At 35.6% G+C, this 23,441-nt stretch overlaps 1 protein-coding gene across 1 annotated transcript in view; it reads left to right on the plus strand.

Moving 5' to 3' along the window:
- The first annotated feature begins 2,609 nt into the window (after positions 1 to 2,609).
- The window catches only part of DCN (decorin), a 37,470-nt gene continuing 16,638 nt past the window's right edge, over positions 2,610 to 23,441 (plus strand). The window contains exons 1-3 of the mRNA XM_032184024.1: positions 2,610 to 2,812; positions 6,638 to 6,870; positions 21,494 to 21,606. Coding sequence (XP_032039915.1) covers positions 6,666 to 6,870; positions 21,494 to 21,606 — 318 coding nt within the window. The 5' untranslated portion in view covers positions 2,610 to 2,812; positions 6,638 to 6,665. The remainder of the gene's footprint in view (positions 2,813 to 6,637; positions 6,871 to 21,493; positions 21,607 to 23,441) is intronic.

Genomic DNA, 23,441 nt, shown 5'->3' on the forward strand with positions numbered 1-23,441 from the left:
TGTCACTGACCTATGAAAGGTCCACAAAATAAGCCATGAGCAAACAAAGCAGATGCTATCCATCAAAATTTAATAAAAATACTGTTATGTAAATATCATTGATATGCAGATGCCTGTAACTTTCTGGAAATAGGTATTTGGAACAGCATGTAGGTTGGTTAATTCAGAATAAGATCTTATAGAAACCAATTTTTCTAATTGTTTTTTTTTTTTTTTTTTTTTTTTTTTTTTTTTTTTTTTAATATTGACTAAGCTGTTGTCAAAATAGGTCAAACTGAAAAGGAGAGTTTATAGGTGCTACGCCCTGTATATAGTCGTGTTCCTTTACAAAACAATATTAAATCAATATGTTATTTATTGTGCTTCTTTGTTTCAATGTCATATATATATATTTTTTTCTGAATGATGTAGCAGAATGCAAAGAAAGGGAATTAACTAATTGTGTCAGAAAGGATCCCACATCCCCTTATAAGCACACAAAATACCTAGAAAATAGTGTGCATTAACACTTGATAGGATACTGTGCTGATATTTGGTCTTTTAAGTCCCCACCATCTCAGTTCCTCAGTCCCCCAGGTTCTCCACTTTGCATTTCAGGATGGGTTGGACACATAAAACATACCTGCTCTACCTCTGGGTATCAACAGTCAGAATTAGGGTTTTTCATAGTTCCTAAAGGATGTGACATCTGTACCCTTCTGAGGTTCTTGGGATGGACTTCATTACAGAAAAAGAAAGAAAATCCCCCAGTTGAAGAAGATGTGCTCCACCTGTTCTCACCTTGATCTTAATATTTTTGTTCAACTATCCCTCCTGCCAAAGACAGAAAAGAAAGAGAGGTGGCTCTCCATCTTCTCCCATGCCTTCAAAGAGATGACTAAGTTATTAATTTGTAACACCTTTCAACCCTATAACAGATATCAGAACAAATATATTACAGTTTCACTGGGAAATATGAATGGATTTTATGAAGCAAATTGACAACAAGTTTATCCTGACCTGTTCCTCATCAAAGTCTTGCTTTGAAATGTCTTTTTAAACAACCATCTGCAGCTGGTGACCAAGGTTCAAATAACTGACATTACTAAGATGCAGCCAAGATTTCAGCAAGCCTCATGGAGATACTTCTGGACATAGATAAGGCTTTGTTGTAAGCATGAAAGCTTGGAACACTACTAATCATATGTAGAAAAAAAAGTTGCAACAAAAATCATTAGCAGTATTGAATCCATTGGTGAGGCAGAGAAAGAAGGCAGAGGAAGGCTTGAGGACTGGGAAGGAATAAATGATCCTTACTTTTAGAATGAAGTATATAAAGAAGCTGTAATATAAGATCGCTGATTACATCTTTGTGCTACACTGACCAAAACTAACAGTCAATTATTCCACCATGTTTTCTTCCACCAAAGAAAAATTTTAAGAGCTGTTTTCTTGGCTCATCTTAAAATCAAATTAAAAGAATAGCTAAAATTTCAAGATTTTATTGTGTTTCTAAAAAATCAGACTTATTTTAAACATACTTTCACATTTTACAAGCTTTAATTTCAGATTTGCACCTGGTCCTAGCCTAGGGGTAGAAATAAAAGGATACAAGTCAAAACACAGAGACATAAGCCTCCAGTATTTAGACAGGACAGTTAACAGCACAAGGAAGCTACACATGTTCACAATGTGTTTGGATAACTAACTAAATAATAATTGTTGTATTTATTGTCCTTTCTGGTTTCTAGATTTTTTTAATTGTGCAGGAACAGAGAAATTGCATTTTAGATTCTATTGAAATTTGCATCAAAAGAGAGATTACTTAATTAAAATATAAATCTGAACAATGAGTAAAAGATTGCTTCATTCATGTTTAAAAAAAAACAGCTACGCTATATTACAAAAAAAAAAAAAAAAAAAGAATCTAATTTCCCCTTTGCTTTGCTGCCCTGGTTTAAAAAAAAAAAAAAAAAAAAAAAAAAAAAAAAAAAAAAAGCAAAGTTTCAAAGTTTATATAAGTTCATATAAAACAGTTTTAACCACAAATGCTTCAATAATTCAACTAATGAAAACATGATTTTCATATATATCAAAAACATGCTGTAGAATGAAGAAATACGTAAAAGCCTATTATTATACAGGATAATAGTAGTATATTACACTATTACACTCTGCATAAGCAGAGGCAGGTTGATATCTGTATAAATAGTTTTACCTAAAGCTACCCTTTTTTTCTGATATTAATCTCCACTTTGGCTAGCTCTGGGATTAATTTTATATCCTTTCCTTGAATTACAAGTATTATAAACAAGAGGAACAGCCAAACTTTCTCAGCCATGAGTCAGGAAAAAAAAAAAAAAAAAAAAAAAAAAAGAAAAAAGTTAAAACCAAGAAAACTTCACTAAATATATGTTTTAGAGACTGAAATAAAATAAGTGAGATGATTTACAGCTACACATCTGTCTTACAGTGTTCAGGCGGTTCGGGAATCTAAACAGATGAAAAAGGAATAAAGCAAAAGGGGAAAAAAAAAGAAAGAGGAAAAGAAAGCAAAAGAGCTGATAAAGTTTCTGGCTACAATACAGGAGACATATCATTACCATATGATCTAATGTGGGTGTCAGCCTGGATTGTGTTCATTGAGAGAAACCTTATTTTTTAACTGTGCTATGGAATAGAAGCAGGAGGGTTTTCCACCAAGTGACAGTCACTGAGCTGAACTTACCCCCTCCTCCTTTCCACACCTGCAAAGCCTTTTGCCTGGGTTGAATATTTAGTTTAATTACATCTCAGCTTTGAGAGCTCCTGTTGCAAATCCCTGGATTAAAAGGTATGGTTTTCAGTAATTCTGCTGAACTATGTTGCACTAATAAAACTTCAGGCAAGTCTACGGCAAGTAGTTGAATTTTAACAGAAGCAAGGAAAAATCCTACTAAATGTTTAGCAATGTTAAATGTTGTATCCAGCACTTTTGTTTCTTGAAAACATGAAAATGCATTCTTAAGGACTGTGCACATTTCCTACTGTTTATTTGACTGTTCTGTCTCTTGTTTTGATTTGTATAAGCACTACTATAGTCCTTTATTTTTCCGTACTGTAAACTTTTTCAGCAGTATATTCTCTGTTTGCAATTCAGTGTTTAGAATCTGTGATGTAGCGAGTGTAAAAAAAAGTGTTGAGTTCTTGTATTTCTTGTTTAAACGGCACTCTGAGATATACATTTTTTATTCAGATTTCTTCATTTATATTCCAAACTTTAATGTGTGTAATTTTTGATTTGAGAGAAAAAGATGTGTAGTAGATAGTTAAACAGGATCGGCGTATGTCTCTGTAATGTTAGAAAGTGTTATATTACAGTTTACAAATGAAGGACTTAATATTTAAAGAAGCTGCCTGTGAATGAAATAGTATAAAAGAAAATTCTTGGAGTTGAAATTCCTGTTAAAAGAATTTTAGTCTCTTTTAGACTCCCAACATTTTTTTTCCCACATCTAGACTTTACTTAATAAATAAATAAATAGATACATTAAAACACATAATGAAGGAGATTTCTTTGAAATTGCATGTATTGTTTAACTTGCCATTTGTGGCATTTTGAGAGATGTATGATGGTGGGTGAATTAATATTTAAAAGGTAATATTAAGGCAAATTGACAAGAAGACCACCAATACTGTGGTGACGTGAACTGATGAAGCATATTTCAAGTGCTATTTTGAACTGAAATGTGGCCAAGTCTATGCTATAGTTTCCTCTGTTTGTGGAAAAGTCTTACTCATTGTAAACACATAATTAAAGCAAATTTAAACAGTTCTGTCCTGCAGACATAAATATTGTGTCACAGACCTTTAAGAATTCAGTTTATTTTCCTTCCTTATTTTTTTTATGTGAAATGTAAACGTTTATTACTAGTACATTGTTGTATATATTTTGTATCTGTTTATGTTCATTTACATGCGCAAACAATATGAACAGACGTGTGCCTGCAGTAGGAAAATACATAAATAAATATATGCATACACATACCTATTTTTATTTCTTGATTAATATGTAATTGTGTTTGCTATTTTCTCTGCTGGAATCAGATTATATCCTTGATATCCTTTGTTGCCATACAGTCCTCCTTTATACACAATTCTTTCTGAATTTCTTATAGTTTTGGCAAAACAGGGACCAAAGGAAAAGGCCTGCTACAGGCTTTCACTGAGATAAGAGAAGTTCATCAGTATTAATATGATCAAGTACTAAAGTGTGAAGAGACTTCCAGAGTGCCTTTTTTTTTTTTTTTTTTTTTTTTCTCCCTCCCCCCCCCCTTCTCCTCCTCCTCCTCCTTGTGAGGGGAGGGTGTTAGTAATTTAACTCCAGGGTAAGATCCTGATTGTGCATTCTTGGGAAAGGGGTGGGGGTTGGGGGAGGATGGTGCTTAGGCAGTGACACTGGGGGGAAAGAGTAACAGTTTTTTAAAAATATAATAATATGTAAGAAAGAGCTGAGACAACTTTTTTTTTTTTTTTAATTACTGACTGACAGTGCCATGCCAGGGATGGTGAACAGCTTTCCCAATGTCTGTTGATGTTAATAAGCATTTTGAAAAATACTCTGTACTCAGGTAGCATTAAATTGATAATTTGCACAAAGCAGCTTATTAAAATGAATAGTGATGATTTAGCAGGTTTGCGTTCCCATTTCAAACTATTAATAAGTTGCATTGTTATTCTATAATCATCTGTATATAATAATAAGTATGCCAAATCTTGCATTAAGTTAAACCATAACTTACCACAATGTGGTAACATGACATTGCTGTGACATCCTTGCTTGCCCATCAATACTGCACTATAGGGGTATAGGCTGGGCATGGGACACCGCCCTGAAGTCATCAGGGGCCAGAGTAGGAGGGAGTGGAGGTGGATGCTCCACCTAGGCCTGTCCCAGCTACATGACAAGAGTTTGTATGGCATGGGGCTTTGCTACCAAGATGGGCTAAAAGGCTTTGACTCTCTAGCTGATGTTAGGGTCTGCCAAGTTCCTCAGTGCATATAGTGGGTAATATGATGGTCTACTCCAGGAATAGAAAATACTTTCAGATCTAACTAAGAAACCAACTATGTTTCTTATAGAGATAACAGAAACAGTGTTTTTCTCCGCATGAAACTCACTTGAAGTCTTTGGACATCTGAAGATGTTAGATACTTGTTTTCCTGTCAGGTAGATGACAGAACTGTAAACTGATTTTAAAATATTATCATAGTTGATAAGGTAACCTTATCATCCTCTTAAGAATGAACTCACTAGCTTTCAGCAGGACCTGCATTTTGGCATCTGTAGTAAAAATTGTAAAGAAAATTGAACTCAGGCACAATACAGATTGTATCTATTCCAGGCCTGTGATTTTTATATATATTTATTTATTGATTCATACTGACTATTTCTGTTAGAGTACCTGATGTGGTATTCTAGAGAGGCCTCAGTATGCAATGCTCACCTATATCAGCTGTCCATGTTTGTCATCTAGTCCTACCTTGTAGGTTCCTTATGTCAATAGAGAGAGGGAGACATTAATTCTCCTTTCCTCCCTCACTTTTTTGTTTTTTTTCCAGTCTTCATTAGTCAATATGGAGCCAGGAAATGACATAGCACACCACCCCTAACTGTTGGATAACTTCTAGATAATATAAATCCAAACTAGCATACAGGACAAGGCATTTCAGCAGCAAAATTTCGTGATGCTAGTTATTGACTTGAAGCCATTGAATATTTTTGCTTTCCTTACATAGATCAGTATCTGTACTCAGGAATATGTTAAGTTTCCTAAATAAAATACAAGTTTGCCTTTCTACCATTTGATGACTTGAAGGCAATTTTCTTTTTGTGTGTATTTGTGTTGTTTTTAGACTTATGAAAAGTTACAAAATATAAGCTTCCTTATGTAAAGTAAAAAATAAAAGAAAGTAATTTTCAGAAGATTAGCTGATCTCCAAAAGTCTGGAAAGAAAGCCAAGAATATCTAATATAACACAACATTGTATTCCATTTTATTGTGTTGGTTTAACTGAGAATGAAGTATAGCTTACTTAAATAGCTAAAGATCTTACCCCCTCTCTCTCCACCCCATCACTAGATCTTACTTTTTCTCAGTCAGCTTTACTATAATCTAAAACACACAGCATGCTGGCACTTTAAAAACAACAACAACAAAAAAAGGTTTCTCGACACATGACTGCATTACAGTGAGTTTGGGAACCTGAGGTTCATCCCCAGGGAACAAAACCATTGCTATGAAACAAACGCTAATGAAATCAAATAGACTGTTATGTTGGCAGAAAACAGACACATGGAAAATATGGCTTATTGTGTTGACTGTTTTGCATAACAAAGTTGACAATGCTGCCTGTTCCTAATAAATATTACTCTAAATGTGCAAGCAGATGTGTTTAGAGTTGCCTTTAAATCTCTCTGAAAAAAAAAAAAAAAAAGGCTATTGGCAAGTAGTTACCGGACTCCTATCGCATAACTGTCCTATTTTCAAATTTAGATTTCATTTATTGAAAGGAACAGTTATGCAACTGGTGGATGTATTGGACCTCCTTCAGCAGGAACTGTGCAGCTATGGAAAAATTGCTACTTCTGTTTTAAATTCCCTGCTTTGGATCCTAGGTTCTGCCTGGAGTCGATGAACTAAGCCATGAGGCTGGCTCTCCTCTTCATCCTACTACTGCCAGTATGCTTGGCCAAGCCATTCCACCAGATGGGCCTCTTTGACTTTATGCTGGAAGATGAGGGGTCAGCTGATATGGCTCCAACAGATGATCCTGTCATATCTGGATTTGGGCCAGTGTGCCCCTTCCGCTGCCAGTGCCATCTCCGCGTGGTGCAGTGCTCTGACCTAGGTAAGCCCTGGAGTGTGTCCAAAGGGTCCAGTCATGACCACAAAATATGTTTGATCTTTTATGTATATTTTATGTATGCACATTTCATTTGTTCTTTGAAACACTACAGTTTTCTGTTTCAGGGAAAATCACTTTTCAAGGCTATTCCTTCAAAACCGTATTAAATAAATTCAATGAGGTTAGATGTGGGTATGGAAACATTTTAAAAAGTCTTAAATTGCACAGTCCAGACTCCAACACCCTTAATCATACTGACAAATACCTCAACATAAAAATCATCCTATTTCCATAGGATTACATGAGCATGGAATAACCAACACTGAATCATGGAACAATCAACCATAGAACCAGATCTTTGGAGGAAATAACTTGGAAACACTCCAAAACAATGAACACATATTGGAGTTCCTAATTAAATATCTGTCCTAGACACTGTTCAAGCTGAAACCATGAGAACTTTTCTTACAAAATCCCCATACTCCCACAAGTACAAGGGTTTGTCTATATCGTCAGACCAGCAGGATATGAAGCCATGCCTGCCGTCACTGCGTTCTGACTTTACCATGCAGAAATCACAAGTAATGAAGTTGACTTCAGTGTAACTGCTTTTGGTTTATGCAGCTTTATTCAGTCAGTGAAAAAAAAAAAAAAGAGTATTTTTTTCCTGTTTGTTTTTGTATTTCCTCACAAGGAAATTAGACAGTTTATTCAGTGGATAGACACATATCTTGACATAATTTTATAGACTTTTTTTTTTTTTTTTGAGTCTTCTCTCAGATGTTTGAATGTATTTCTGGTGTTTCTATTTTCCTATGTTATAACATTACCTTTTATAATTACTATAGGTCATTCCACAACTCTAACAAAAAAGGCTTGGGTCTCACTGTGGTGGGTGTTGTATAAGTACAGAAATGAGGGGAAAACATTAGTTACATCCCTAGAAATTAAAAAAAAAAAAAAAAAAAAAAAAAAGCAAGCCACATAATTATGCAACAGATATGTTTGGCAAGGATCCAGTGAACAATGCAAGCCAAGTTGCACAAATGAGCACAGACTAACCTACCCATGCATTCATAAAACTTTCACAGTATTGGCTCTGTTGCAAGATTTTTCTTTTTCACTCTTTAGACACCAGATAGTAGCAAACATGGAGTGGGGAGGAGGTTGCCCTGCATACTATGAAGACCTCAGGTTTTATCGTTGTTACACTGGATAATGCTGTTGGAATTTAAGTTATTTTAGGAACTTTTCCCCAGTCTGTTTCAATTCTGCAGAATGTAAGGAACTTTTCACTCAGTTAAAAAGTAGAGATACACACACAGGAACCCATTGTTGCTATATTTGCTCCCACATTCATTCAGTTCCCCTTCACATTCATGTGGTTTCCAAGGAGGTTCACTACAATCCACTGCCTGCAATTGCTTCTGGGTTAATAAAGTCCCATAATGTCAAGGAGTCTCAGAAGTAGAATGATTAAAGCCCCAGGTCTATGTTTTCCAGAGAATTTTGAGAAGGATGATAAGAAATACATTTTCAGCTTGGTTTAAGTGAAGATACTGGAAATGAGAAAGCCAGTGCTTTTGAAGCAGCTGGGCTGATAACATCCAGTCTCTGGGCATAAAGGAAGTGAGATCTCCCTGAGTTCAGAAATGCAGTCCAGCAAAATAAGTAATATTTCCCTGGCAGAGCTCAGGGAAGTTATAACCATTCAGCATTATTCAGCCTTGGCACGAAGTTTTGTCTATCCCTGTCACGTGTAGCTATGACAGCCACTTCTGGGCCTGGCCCAGATGGGAAGCTCACCAGGACACTGGTCCAATGGACACCTCAGAGAGTGGGGACAGGACAACTCAGTGTGCCTCTGTTCTACACTCCTCCTGCTTTAAGTCTGTTTCTGTGCGACTCAGACTCCATTGAGGACAGATTTAACCAAAGACTTGAGGAAAGCCAGAAGCTGACTCTAAGAGCTCAAAATTTCTTTGGGAGCAGTTCTGCCAAGTTTACCAAGCATGCTCCTTGGCTGTCAGATGAAGGGCACAGGGCACAGTGATCAGGGAGACAAGGTGTATGCTGGAGCTGTAACACCAGCAATGAGTGTTGTAACTCTCTGCAGACCACTGCTCCTGATGTGCCTTTCCCTTGCAGTTCCAGGCGTTTCCTACCCAATCTAATTAGCTACCTCCCTGCCCCAGAATTATCAAATTGATTCATGTAGTCCCATGAGCACTAATTGAAGAAAAGCTTCAGGCAATAACAAGGCTCCTCCCAAGGATATATTAAGAACTTAATAAATTAAATCTTTGTCCACAAAGGAAAGCTGTAATCTAGATCCTGTCTTCCACTCTCTTTCTGTGGCATGGAAGGAAGCCTCCTTTCAGCTGGGTGCAGGGAGCAGGCGATAGCAAGGAAGCTGGGGGACCTAACTTGGGCTACATATGGAGATTTCTCTTACTCTGCATGCTTCATTTTGTGCCTGAAGGGGCATTTACAATTTGTAAACTCTTGCTGTGTAAGGAGGAGCCTACTACCTGATACAGACTTATGTGGAAAAGAAAACACAACAGGAGAACTATAACATTCAGGAGGGTCTGGAGATGAGGTTTGCCCCCCCCCCCCCCTTTTTTTTTTTTTGGGTGGGGGGAGGGAGGGGCTAGTTTCCATATCTCAAGAGTACTCGATGAGAATATATATATTTAAAAAAAAATCTAAATTTTATAAAAACAGTGAAAAAAAATGCTTGGTGGTCTAGTTACACTAGTGTCAGCTGAATTTTGCATTCTTTACTTTTAAAGCTTTAGTCACATCTTCCTAAACATGTACCTTCAAATTAATTTATTTTGCCTCTGAGCCAAAAGCTGAACTAGCAGGAAGAGAATACTGTCTTCTCACCACCCCAAAGAAGATTCTCTCAGAGGTGCAGTTACTGACGTATCAAGAACAAGACCCAGTGTGCCTACCTCATATGAGATTTATTGCCTTTGTGCAACAGGCTCAAGGATCTCATCAAAGAAGACCACTGTAGCATTTTCATGAAAGCTCTACCTTTTCTGAATTTTGCTCCTGTTGCCAAAAGAGAACCATAGGTTCACTTTTTGATCATGCTTCAATATAGGCATTACTACAATATAGCTGTGCTTTCTGTAAAGATAGTAGTCTTCCTTATTAGCATGCACTACAGAGTGGCTGATATAGCTGGTCAGAGGCAGCTCTTCATGTATCAAAATATCAAATATAGGAAAGACATGAAGTCAGCTGCCCAGGCAAACATGCTCTGTGAAAGCCCTAGGAAGATTTGACAGTTCAATTTAAAGTCTCAGCCTCCCAAAGGGAGTCTCAAGGAAAGGTTCCTCTCAGAGTACCCTGGTAGACAAGAGAAAGAACGTAATTATTTAGCCCTGTGGCAGATGCAGAATGCTCCCTAAGTACGTTTAGTGGTGGTGGATAGAACTTTATTTTACCTTCAGGCGAGTCTAGCAGCCTGTTATGCATTGAGTAGTGTTTGTGTTCTGTGGTATGCGGTGAAATCGCCTTCCTTAGAGACTTCACAGAAGGTGAAGGTTCCTTCAGCCATCTTGCCATGAGCATCCATGGGGGCTTTTCCGTCTCCAAAAAGTGCAGGAGAGATGAATGTCAGTAATTAAAGTTCAAGCTGTATTACATCTTAAATTGGAGCTTTGCTCACAGCTCAGAATTGCAGGGTTTCTCCAGCTGTAAAGAAGCATGTATGGAAGCTCAGCATGGATGCTAGAGTGTGTATTTGAAAAATACTTTGAGATCAGCAGGTGAAAAGCTCACAGATGTGTAAAACATTATTCCAGGGATCCAGTAACATGAGACAGTTTATCTGTGTGTATAAAACGTCTAAGTTATGTTAACTAATAGCCCTTCAACACCTGGATAATGCTAACATGAAAACATCTAATTTATTTGCTGACAAAAGACAATTTACCTTGTATAAAATCTTCCAAAAATAACTAAACATCCACTTTCTGATCATATCTGTGATTGGGAACCTGTTCTCTCCTTTTAAGGGAAATTAGCTCCTTTGGGACATACCTTGATTTGAATTTCCATTGTCAACATAAAATATTCTTAAAGAAAAATAATACTTACATTATTGGTGATCAGTCTCAGTCATTTTATGAGTCCAAGAAAATAGATGGAAAAGCAGAAACTGCTGAGTACTTCAGCTTTTAAATCTCTACCATTACTATCCTCTCTAAACCATAGTTTTTATAGCTAAATGTTTAGTTCAAAATCTGATACGTTTCTAAAAGTGCAATTAGAAAAAAAAAGAAACAAACAACCACCAACAACAAAAAACAGGAATGACCATTATCTTAAATGACCAGATATTAATAAATATAATTTTAAAATAAATGTTTTTGTTAACTTACATTTTACTTGTTGAGCTTTTAGGTTAAGTTATTAAGCTATGTGTGATAAAATTAAAGGATGAAAAAGCCAAATGAGGATAGCAACGTTGTTTTTCAATAAATTTACCATGATTATAAAAATTTTACTATCTATTCAGTTTGCATACTATTTTGGGTCTATCTTGGAAGTTAAAGAAACCATGAAAGAAAGTCCTATGCTCAGTAAATCTTGAAACAATTATTAAATTAATCACAGAATCACAGAATCACAGAATTTCCTAGGTTGGAAGAGACCTCAAGGTCATCGAGTCCAACCTCCAACCTAACGCTAACAGCCCTCCACTAAACCATATCCCTAAGCTCTACATCTAAATGTCTTTTGAAGACTTCCAGGGATGGTGACTCCACCACTTCCCTGGGCAGCCTGTTCCAGTGCCTCACAACCCTTTCAGTGAAGAAGTTCTTCCTAACATCTAACCTAAAACTCCCCTGGCTCACTTAAACCCATTCCCCCTCGTCCTGTCACCAGGCACGTGGGAGAACAGGCCAACCCCCACCTCGCTACAGCCTCCCTTGAGGTACCTAAAAAGAGCGATAAGGTTTAAGAAGAAAATAATTTTAAGAAGAATAAAAAAAAAATAATTAAGAAGAAAATAATTAAGAAGAAAATAATTAGAAAACACTCTTGAAAAGTTGTTAAGAAGAAAAATATTGGCTAGATGTAGACTGATCTATACTTATGAAATATTAGCTTTCTCCACTGTAAGAACAAAAGACAAGCCTTGTTATAAACCACTAGTTTTACTACCTGAACTCTTGATGTTCCAGTTCCCATTGATAGATGTGATTCTCGGTGAAAATTAGTTCATTCCAAATACATCCTCTCTTTATTTGTTGCCTGCTCCAAGGTAACTGTTACCACCTGTGTGTGTTTGTTTGTTGTTTTTGTTTTGTTTCTAGATTTATTCACTTGTTTTACACTAGAAAATACAATTTAAGAAAGCATACATGTAGTGGCAGGAATGAAAATCTTGAGTGCCAAATGCAGGTGGTACAAGAAGTGACTGTTTTCTGGTTCATGATAGAACAAGGTTTCATTTCTAAAATATCCCACAGTACAAATAAGTAACTAATAGATAGCTAAAAAAAAAAAAAAAAAAAAAAAAAAAAAAAAAAAGAGTCAACTGTTAAGTCATTACAGAACATAGCAGGTAACTGAAGCACTTCAATCATACTAAATGATCACTACTGACATCTACTGATGTTATGGACATTTATATATTTGTATTAAATTCTCAACATCTTTAAATGTTGTAGTATTTGGTAACAGATATAATTGTTTAGAAACTATTGATATTTTCAAGACACAAATCCTGTGCTATTCGCCTGCTAAAAACTCCTTGCCAAGTGTTAGAAAGAGCTAGGGAGTCCAAAGGCTCCTTCCCAGAGTTCAAAGAGAACCCTCAACCAGTAGGGATGTGGCCTAGGAATTTGAGTCCTACCTGAAGCCACCAATGATAATAGCAAGAAACTACCAATACCAGCCTCCAGCCACTCAAGAAAAATACTTTTACATGGTTCAGTTTTCCATGGTATTTAAAAAAGTTTATATTTTTAAGTGTATCTTTAAAACATCTTTCTAACCCAGGTTTGAGAGTATAATATCTAACCTTTCTTTATCAACTTTGGATTCACTGGTCTATGTTTCACTTTATCCATGTCCTGGATCTACCATATGGTTACAGGGGAAAAAAATATATTTTTTTCTGAATATATTTTCGTCTGTTCATAAAGTTCAGGTCAAATAATATGTGCTTTACAAGGCATTGTACATTCTTTTGAAACTTACTTCTCCTGTTTTACATACTTGTCCTGACTAACAGTAATAGATAATGCTAGAATTCTGTTGTATTATGTTTAAAAGTTCATTCATGCAGAGCATTTTTGTCTAGAAAAGGAAAGGAAAACACTAGGAAAAGAAAATAGGTAGAGCAGAAATTTCTCCTTGGCATCTCAGCAAGGAAAGTGATGGAAACAGTGAACACAGTCACACAGGGAGCTTTAAAACCAAGGCCCATGCCCACAAATGTGTGTGCATGGGGGAGGTGTTGTGGGTTTTGTTCTTTTGTTTTGTATGTGTTTGGTTGGATGGCTTGTTTTCTGGGTGGCTTTTTTTGTTGTTGTAGGGTTTTTGTTTGTTTGTTTGTTTGTTTTTTGTGTAGTAGTTTTCAGCTCATGGGATTGATGGTTTGAACAGGTCTGTACAACATTGTCAACAGGGTTACATTTGCTATACATGCAATCTTATGGTAGACTTCTCAGGCATTCTATAAAGAATAAAAAAAGTGAAAATCAACATTTAAAGATAATGTGTGTACTCTGTGCATGCTCTTAGGTGAGAAGACACCTAGGAAGATATCCCATACTAGCCTGGTGTTCATTTCCTGGTAACTATTTAGAGTGCTACAAAAATCTGTTAAGGAGAGGATGTTGGCAGTTTTTATTTTAATATGAAAAATAATGTAATAAATATGAAATAATATAAAAGAAGTGAAAACTCGAAGCCCATCTGATTTCATGGTAACTTTAGAAAAACAGGAAGATAGATAAAATAGGAAAGATTTAAGAAGGAGGGTATGAACACAAAAGGGAAAATCTCACTTTTTCAAGGGAAGCCATGAAAGAAATGTTTAAAAAAGGAGATCTATAGTAAGTTTCAGATACAGGTGAGGAAAAATGAGAAAGGAACTTAAGATAGGAATCTAATGAAAATCTTGCAGCTTTCAGGGTCAGGGGCTAAAATAATCTGTTAGAAAGAGGGAGATAACAGCTCTGCAGACTTTCTAATTCTTTCATGAAATTATCTTAACATTTATTTAAATGTTACTCACTGTGTTCAGATATATTCACAGTGGCTCTCTTCCTTTCTTTGCATGAAAGGAAGTTGAAAGCAATCCTAAAATATTTATGAAAAATGCTCATGTCCCTAAAATACCAGGAACAAACCTCTGCCCTCAGATCATAATAAAACTAGAGCTGTGCAATGACTATGTGGTGAGAACAGGAAAGTGTAAGTTTACTGGAAAGTACAGGAGATCCCACCAAACCACTCTTTATGGCTACCCCTTTGAGTTAGTGCTAATTCTGGTAAATCACAAAGTAAAGATTTAGAGTGGTGGACTTGTATCTATTGCCTGCTGCTTAAACTGTGAACCAGGCAAATATCAAATATCCAAAGGTTCATTCATAATTTAATGTTAGAAATTTCCCCAGACATTGAAATACTGTCTTCTGAATACTGTGAATATTCATAAGAAATATATGTTTCACCTCAATGCACGAATAGTCATACATAGTACATCTGCATTGCATCCACATTGATTAAAGCCATGACGCATACCATGCTGGCAGATTGCATGAATCACACAGGACTGTTGCTGTTCTCTGATAGAATGTTTTATGTCAGTAACCATGACAGTGGGAATTGTAATGTTGGCAATTCTAGCAGTTACCTCAGAAATCTCACGATATTTGATTTTTTACATAATGTCTTCATCCCTGAAGACTAATGATTGTTTCAAAAATATTTTTCTTCCTTTCTAAAAGAATTCTGTCCTTCTTGATAAGGTATGTATCTTCCAGACCGTTGACATTAAGTCAGTCAGAAAGAACACAGAAATGGTATTTGCTTGATTATAAGATTTAAGAATGTATCATTACTCATTGGTATTATTATTATTATTATTATTTTGAGACAGGAGGCTGAATCTATTTGTATCGGAAATGTGACTATCACAGAAAAATAATTCATAAAATCTGTAGTTTACAATATTTGTTATATTTTGAAATATGTGGTCACTACAAGGAGTGAGTGGAAATGGAAGTGAGCAGATAAGTTATGCATTCATTTTAAAACTCTTCCTTGGGTTTTTACAATTCTTAACACTATCATAATGGAATTGCACAGTTGATCATAATGTGTCTTTATTTTATTTTTTTTTTTTTTTCCTGTGTTCCTCACTCTGTTCTGGAAAACAATGTTGTAAAATTTGGGAAGATAAACAAACAAATAAACAGTGTAATAGTATACCAGTTGGTCTACTTTTGTGAAAGGCCATCTCAGCAGGGAATGGAGTTTATTTTCTCATTCTTTCCAATGGAAAGGGTCAGAGGTATACAAAAATAATAATATGTGAAGAAAATTATTAAAAGTCCCAAAAAGATCTTAATGGAACATCTTATAGACTGAAGAGCAGGAAGAATATCTGAAAAATGGTTGTCATGGTTGCATTTTAAGAGTTTCATGGATTCCAGTGGAAACTGTGTTGCTCTTTTTGTTGTTGTTGTTGTTTCTTAAATCTTTAAGAATAATCACCTGAGAAAAAATAATTCTCCAATTCTTCTAATGTTCCCATTAGTACTGATGATTTCATAATAAGAAAAGGAAAGGTAAAGAACAGACTTTTCATTTGAAAGTGGGAGGGAGAAGGAGGTTGTGGATACTCCTCTAAAGAAAAAAAATTGTTTCTTACTTTTGTGGTTGGCAGGATGCAAATTGTGAAACCACTCCTATTTTCAAATCCCACACAATAGAGAACAAATTCCAGTAAATACTGAAGAACACGGACTGGGAAAGTTTCAGTGAACTCTTCTATTCCAAAGCATTCAACACTATGCTAAGTTCCCTGCCATCCTTCCAGAAAGCTGTCCTTGAGTCCTGTATTTTCCCTGACTAAGTCTCCTGAACCCATGAGTTTGCCATTCACCCCATTCATCCCAGAATCCACACAGCCCACTGTTGAGATGAGGCAGAGCTGGGCTTTGAGCAGGGAAGAACACATAGCAGAGGAAGAACAGACAGCTGCTGGAGAGACTGCCCCCACCGGGAGAGCAGCCGCTGATGACCACGTCTGGGAATTACATGTAACTCAGTCCAAATTCTTCAGCTGGCAGCAGCTGTTAGTGGAAACTAAAGGAGACTTGAAAAGAGCCCCATTTTATGGCCCCTATGATAATAATCGTGAGTGTTGCAATGCAATAACACATGTATCTGAGCTACAGCAGTCAGATCTCCCTCTGCCTTTTGACCCTTTCTCCTAAGCTGGGAAAGGGAATGTTTATTCAGGGGAAAAAGCCCCATTCCTGTCTGTTGTAAACTGGATAGGAGGTGGGAAAATATATATATGTATATGTATGTATGTATATATTTATTTATTTAATAAACCAGGCTCTGCTGCTTTAAGTTGTTTGCAATTGGCACCAGTCACATATTTCTTATTTTGACTATGTGGTCTCAGCATTGCAAGGATACAGTTCCCAGGGAAGTGTCCTCATCTCTGGACTACAGACTCAGACTCCTTTTTGCTTCATCTCTCACACTAGCCCCATAAATCTTGCATTCCTTTTCTGCATAATTGTATGGCTTCAGCAGAAATGTGGCTTCATGCCACATTTCAGATTCTCAGTTCTGAGAAACTGGAGCAGTGAACTGAAGCCCCTTCATAGTGGGGAGGTTTCAAATTCCACCCTTCACATTTTGGGGGTTAAACAATTCAACAGCCACTTGATCACAGCTCCCGCAGCTGATCAGGTAATTCCCTGAGCTGCAAAAGTAATGAAGCTTGCTTTGTATATCAAAATCCCTAATCCTCTTTAGTCCTCACAATATTCCCAAATCCTTGCTACATCTCCTACACCTGTTTGGCTGGCTAAATGGCAGCATGTGTGAGTTGGGCTGGTCTGTTACTACACAGGAGATGACTAGCCACAGATTGCTGCTCTCTCAGGGATTCAATAAGGGCTGAATTATACCAGCCTCACTGTATTATTAGTTTGGCTCATTTGTGCTTAGTTTCTGGTCTCATGAAACCTCCAGACCCATCAGTCCTTTCCAAATGGAGAGGTAATCACAGATAAGTAGCCAGACATTGCAATTGTGTTAATCTAATTTATTTAAGAAATAATGAGACAATACTACACATCACATAGGTAGGATCCCACTGAGACAAGCCTGATTTCTGAAATGTTACCTTCATCTCCATCCTCCTGCTATGGAGAGATTCCTGGTCCTGGTAACCTCTCTCTACTGAACATCTTCTAATTGACTCTAGATGAGCCTTTCCTTCACAGTACTTCCAAAAGTGAGTGTGGGTTCTTGTTGTCTATGTGAAAGAAAACCATTGATGATCCAGCTTTGCTAGGCATCCCTCTAATACATTTGATCATATTGTTATATTAGTTATTCCATAAATCTGTGATGTATTTACTAGTGTAAGAATAAGTTAAGAATAGGAAGCCTTCTGCTGGGAAAATAAAAGTACAGTTGATCCTGAGCAACAAGGGGAAGTGTTTCAAGCTCATTTACTTGTTTTTTATTAATGTTCTCTGGTATATTCTACTCTTTATGTATTGTCATATCCATGCATGTTTACACACATACATGTGTGCTGGTGGGAATTGCTAAGTGCTAGGGGTTGATGATGTAGGATAGAAGAAGATTTCCATTTGTTGTAATCTGCAGAGAATGATCTGGCACATATTGCAGGAATGGATACTTGTTTAGCTTCTGTAAGGAAGACACAATTTCTCTTGAGAACTATTTTAGTGCAAATGGCAATAATTTTCTGACTAAAGATAAAAATTATGTTTCCAGAATATTTAGGCTTTTAATTTCAGTGTAAGCAAGCATTTTGTAAGGGTGGGGCTATACCTTTTCTGCTCATTCATGATTTTTTTTTAATGCATTTAACAACTTAAATAATAACTGATCTCATTTTATTCAATCAAAATTAATAAAACAATATGCACTTTCAAATTAACAGATAGAAAGGCAGAAATATCAAAATCTTTAGTCGGTTTTATGTTAATCTTGGAAACCAGAGGCCTGAAATATTTCCAGAGAACTGAATACCAAACTCTGTATCACTGAGTATTCACATAAAAAGTCAGACTGCTATGAAAAATTGCCATATAGCTTTCTTTTTTATATTCACAAGCTTAAATGTATATATATTTAAAAAAAAAAAAAAAAAAAAAAAAGAAAAGAAAAGAAAGCTGAAATAGTTGTGTAAAATGTTTTAAAAACGATTAAGAAGTGACTCAATTGGTATTTTCCTGTACCAGCTCCTCTGTCAGTTGACATTATATAATTTCGCAGAAAGGCATTAGTAAGTGGACATAGAGTCACACTACAACAGGTTTTCAGAAGTATATGGGCATTAAGTCGTGGGAAATAAGTAATATGTATAGCCCACAATTCCCCTCTAAATTCTTCTGTCTTCCAGCCAGAAGAATCCAAGAATCATCCTGGGTATTGGAAATTCTAATTTAAGATTCAAGAGCCATTTTAGCTTCTAGTGGGATTGCAGTTTTCTAGATTCATTTCAAATTCTGTCACGCTGTCATGTTAGACTCCCCCATTCATGTGCACTGCTTATGTACTGACCTGTTATGACTAGAAAGACTTGAAGGATTGCTCCTCAGGCAACAAAACTCCAGAGAAGAGACTGGCTTCATGAGCTTGCAGGTCCAGGATAGATGTAGAATACAAGTAGAAGTGCTGTTGTAGTGCAAATCGATGTAGGTCGGACAAGTGGTGAAACACTTGGGTCCAGTCCACAAGTTAAACACAGTTTAATCCTGAATTATTAGTTGATAATTTTATAAGACAGTGTCCAGATCCACCCATTTACAAACTGTTGTGTCACTGGAGAGCTCTATTTGATATAGCTGTCAGTTGGTGGGTGTACTGTACTGCTTAATATTAATGTAACATCTCTATGGCACGTGAGGTGTATCCTGTACTCCTATACACAATGCATGATACTTTGCTCTCCATATGTTCAAAACTCAGACAAGCCAAGGAAAAATCATATACCATGGTTTCAATTCAGCTGTTTACTAAACCATTTTTAGAAATGGCTTCAGGAAACACATAACAGAATATACATGAGGTAGGTAATAAAACAAGTTCAATATTTTTAGGGATGACAGTTTTATTCCTTGTATGCAGAGCTAGTAATTGCATTGTACCTCCTAGATTTTAGTACAATAATCTTTTATAAATCGCTGTTCACAAAGGGTTATCTGATTATAGTTGTCTTACTATAATATGAACCACCACTTCATTACTCTGTGAAATTATCAGTTCTACCTCATTCACAGAAAATGCTTGAGCTTGTATAATCTGACGTGTGAAGCTTGAAGAGTACAGCTGGAAATTTAATTTGAAGTTTAGTCTCTAGCAAATTATCCCTTCAATGGCAATCCAAGTATTCTTACAAAGCATGTTTCAAGGGCATTCTGTAACCTACAGCTATATAGCTCTCATGTACACTGGTTTCTGTCACAAGCACTTAAATTACTAATACTAGTCTTTTTAATATAAATGCAAGCACTGACAAGCACAACATAGTAATATTAATTTGTATCCAAATAATTCAATCAATTTTTGCATTTATATGTGAAAAATACCATTAAAATTTGCTAGACTGAAAACTTCTCATAACAAAATTATGATCTTAAAAAAACTGCTTTGGGGAGAGAATTTTTAGTTGCTGACATCACTGCTGTCTGCAGAGTACAGAAATTTTCCAAACACAACATGCAAATTATATGGTATTATTATTTTTTTTTTGTTTATGTGGAGCTCTAGTCCCACATTTCTGAAAATAATTAGGGTTTTGCAACTGCCTTTAGTGAAAATGAACTTCATGCCTAAATGAGAAAAAAAAAATATTTTAGTAATATGAAGAACCTTAATCTGTACTATCTATTCATGCTCTGAAAATCAGTAAAGTAAATAGGATGAGATATGAGATATACTCTTGTCATTTTATGTACAGTACATCCTTTTACTTATTCATCTGGAGCTGGAAGATTCTGCATTTTAAAACTTTTGGATTCTGATGGGATTAAAGATTAGCAAGGTTAACCTATATCGTACTCTGTTTTAATAAATTTATATTAGCATAAAAGCTAATGTTTGAGAACTTGGGGGAGGGAGATAAATTTGGAAGAGTGGCTAGGATGTTTTTAAATTCAGAAACCAACTTCTTACAATGTCAGGACAACAGAATGTGTTCTACACAGAGTACTATCATCAGTTAAAGCTAAGTGTAAAAGAAGCACTTTTCAAAAGTTTAGGTCTGCTACACCCATATTAAGATAACTTAAGAAGTCTCAATTCCAGGATTTGTTGGGGAGACACTGGTGATACTTACGGATAGATCTTTTTAAGAGAGTTTGAGTATACCTTCAGAAATATTTAAGCCTTTATTGTTAAAAAGCCCATTCTTCCTAAAAAAAACCACGTCTGTTAGATGACCATATTGAGACTTTATTAATGGCTATAAATTATTCCTACTAGCCATTCATTTAGAATTTTGTATTCTGTAAAAAAAGAAGACTAGTTAGGAAAGAACATTTTAATTTTGTGGTAAATCAGAATGACTATAAAAGATTTGCTCTATTCCAAGTCACAGTACGAAAGCAAAGCTGGGTAAAGTGAGTGTTATTTAACACTAAATAATTTCATTTCCATGACTTCATTGGACTTACATATCAGCTATTCAGAAAATAGTCCCAAAGAGAGTCTTTAATTTAAACTGTCTGATGTTCTTTTGGCAGTTGTAGTGAAACCAAGAGATTTGTTCTCCAGAAAACTTGGACATAGTTTCACATAGTTTCAACTGAAAGAAAAGTGGGGATTTTGTGTCTTTTTTTTTTTTTTTTTTTTTTTTTTTTTTTTTTTTTCTTTAAGGTGGACTTCACTGCAAGTTATTCAGTTATTGTCAAGTAAATAATATTTTTCTGGAAATGAATATAATTAGCCATCGTACTTCTTTGAAGAAAAGTTTATTGATTTAAATAGCAGGAAATGCTCTCTGTCCAAAAAATTTAGCACACAGTGAAATTAATAAATGCCATACCTCCTTCTGAAAGCAATTTTTATTCACACAATTCATCAGAGTTAAATGTGTTAGAAATAATTTTGACAAACTCAGTCTTTTCTGTAACTTGGAAAAAGGAAGAATGGAAATGTGAATAAATACATTTTAATTTGACATAGCAAAATAAAACTCTCTTTGACACTTTGGAGACAGAAATGTTGTCAAATAAGTCTTCATAACATACTTCAGGAAATGAGTTCTAGAAATGTTTACTGAAAGGTAAATACTAAGGAAAGTACTGACCCCTATTTGAAGTTTCTTTCAAAGTCGATTGTTTATTCTTTTCACTGTTCCTAGGACTGGAAAGAGTGCCAAAAGACCTTCCCCCTGATACAACTCTGCTGGACTTACAGAACAACAAAATAACTGAAATTAAAGAAGGAGATTTCAAAAACTTGAAGAATCTTCATGTAAGTGTATAGCTGAACTATTACTTGGGAAAAATAAAAAAAAAAAAATAAAAAAAAAAAAAGAAAAGGAAAACTGATGAAATGCTCTGTGATCTTCCTCCACCAGCCCTGCCTATTAATTTTCTTTCCTATTCCTCTCTTGTAAACTTTCTTCTCCTGTCATGGAAGTTCCTCGTCTGATTTAATCTCTTTGTAGCTGCCTCCCTTTCAGTCTCTTGATCCCCACTGTAACTTTTCTCACCTATTTACTTATGTTTTCACTCCCTTTGGCACGGTGGTTTGGTTATTTCTAGTAAAAAAGAAAATCGTTCCCAATCTTGCTGCCTCAGTCATTCATTACTGTATGCCTTCCTGTTCCACCTTGGAGCTCAAGGAGTGCTGTATATATTCTGTTTATGAATATAAATATTTAGTGCTGTATATATTCTTCATTATATTCAGCTTTCTTTAATAATTTTATCTCAACTCCCCTTTCAAACCAACCTCCTGCCCACTTCACTACAATAAAATTATGTTTTTGCCAAATATCTTCTCTTACCAAAATTCCATCCTCATCCTTCTTTACCTTCCAGTCTCTTCCAACACTACTGACTTCTTTCTCTTTGCTAAAAATATTTTCCTCCCCTCTTTTCTATATACCCATTTTTTTTTCTGGTTCTCCTATTTTCCAAGTTTCCATCAGAAACCTTCCTCTGCTTCCAAATTTGTGTTCTTCTATCAAAGCTCCTCCTCTTTTATTTCTTTGCTTATTATCAACATCTTAAAATTTCATACCTCATAGACCTGTTTTAATTGTGTCAAAATATCTTTCTTTCCAGACTTAAGAAATAATAATAATAATTAATAATAATAATACTTTTCTGCCTTGGAAAGTAATACCCTAACTCAGATATATTTCAAAATGCTGCAGCAGAAATTATTTTTCTAGCCTGTCACCAAGTCTCTTTGTTCTGTGCATAGTTTCATTTGATCCTTTTTGATTATAAGCGTTATGAATCACTTGACTTCACTTTCTTGGCACTTCACAACCTCTTTCAATTCTATTGTTCCCATTTGCTACCAAGAAGCCAACTCCCACTTCAACTGTTCATATTTCTGATGCCATCACCCAAGCAAGTACTTTTTCAACCAAGAAGTTACATTTATCCCTTTCTACTTGGAGAAAAAGTCCTATAAGCATTTATCTCTTTAATTTCTTCCAAATGCTCTGTTAAATTTTTGTTTTAATTCAACATCAGAAAGAAAAGATTTGAGCAATTACTAGGGATGCAATGACAGTCTGTCCAAAATGGAGGGAGCTGCATGAGCAAATCACAATGAGGTTCATCACATAATTTTAGCAACTACTGTATAGATATCTACATCTGATCTAGTTGTGTAGCCTATAGAGTCAGCAAAGAGAAACAGATGTTTCTATACCCTATTTCACCTGACTTATTTTGAAATCCTTCCTCATGTCACTGCATTAAATGAATCAGAACATAGTATTGAGGATGAAAAGTACTGGCACCAATAACTTCTGCCTACTTGTCACTTAGCTCTGGTTTTTATTATACCTTGTGCTGTGAGTTGAGCACTTGCAAATAATAATTCATTGAGTAATTCTATGGATGTTCTTTTCCTAATTACAACAGATATAATTTAATACTGAATTAAATAGGTAACTTCAGGGCAGTCATTTCTTCATCTTAATCCCCAAACTAACTAGGGCATATTTAGGCACCAGTGGAAATTTTTACAATAGTAATGTAAATTTCAACAAATGACCTTCAAACCAATGTGGTTTTCTTGGATATACTAAAGACAGAAAAAGAATCCTCTTGTCTCCTCCACAA

The sequence above is a fragment of the Aythya fuligula genome, chromosome 1, assembly GCF_009819795.1.
Source record: "Aythya fuligula isolate bAytFul2 chromosome 1, bAytFul2.pri, whole genome shotgun sequence".
Lineage (NCBI taxonomy): Eukaryota > Metazoa > Chordata > Aves > Anseriformes > Anatidae > Aythya > Aythya fuligula.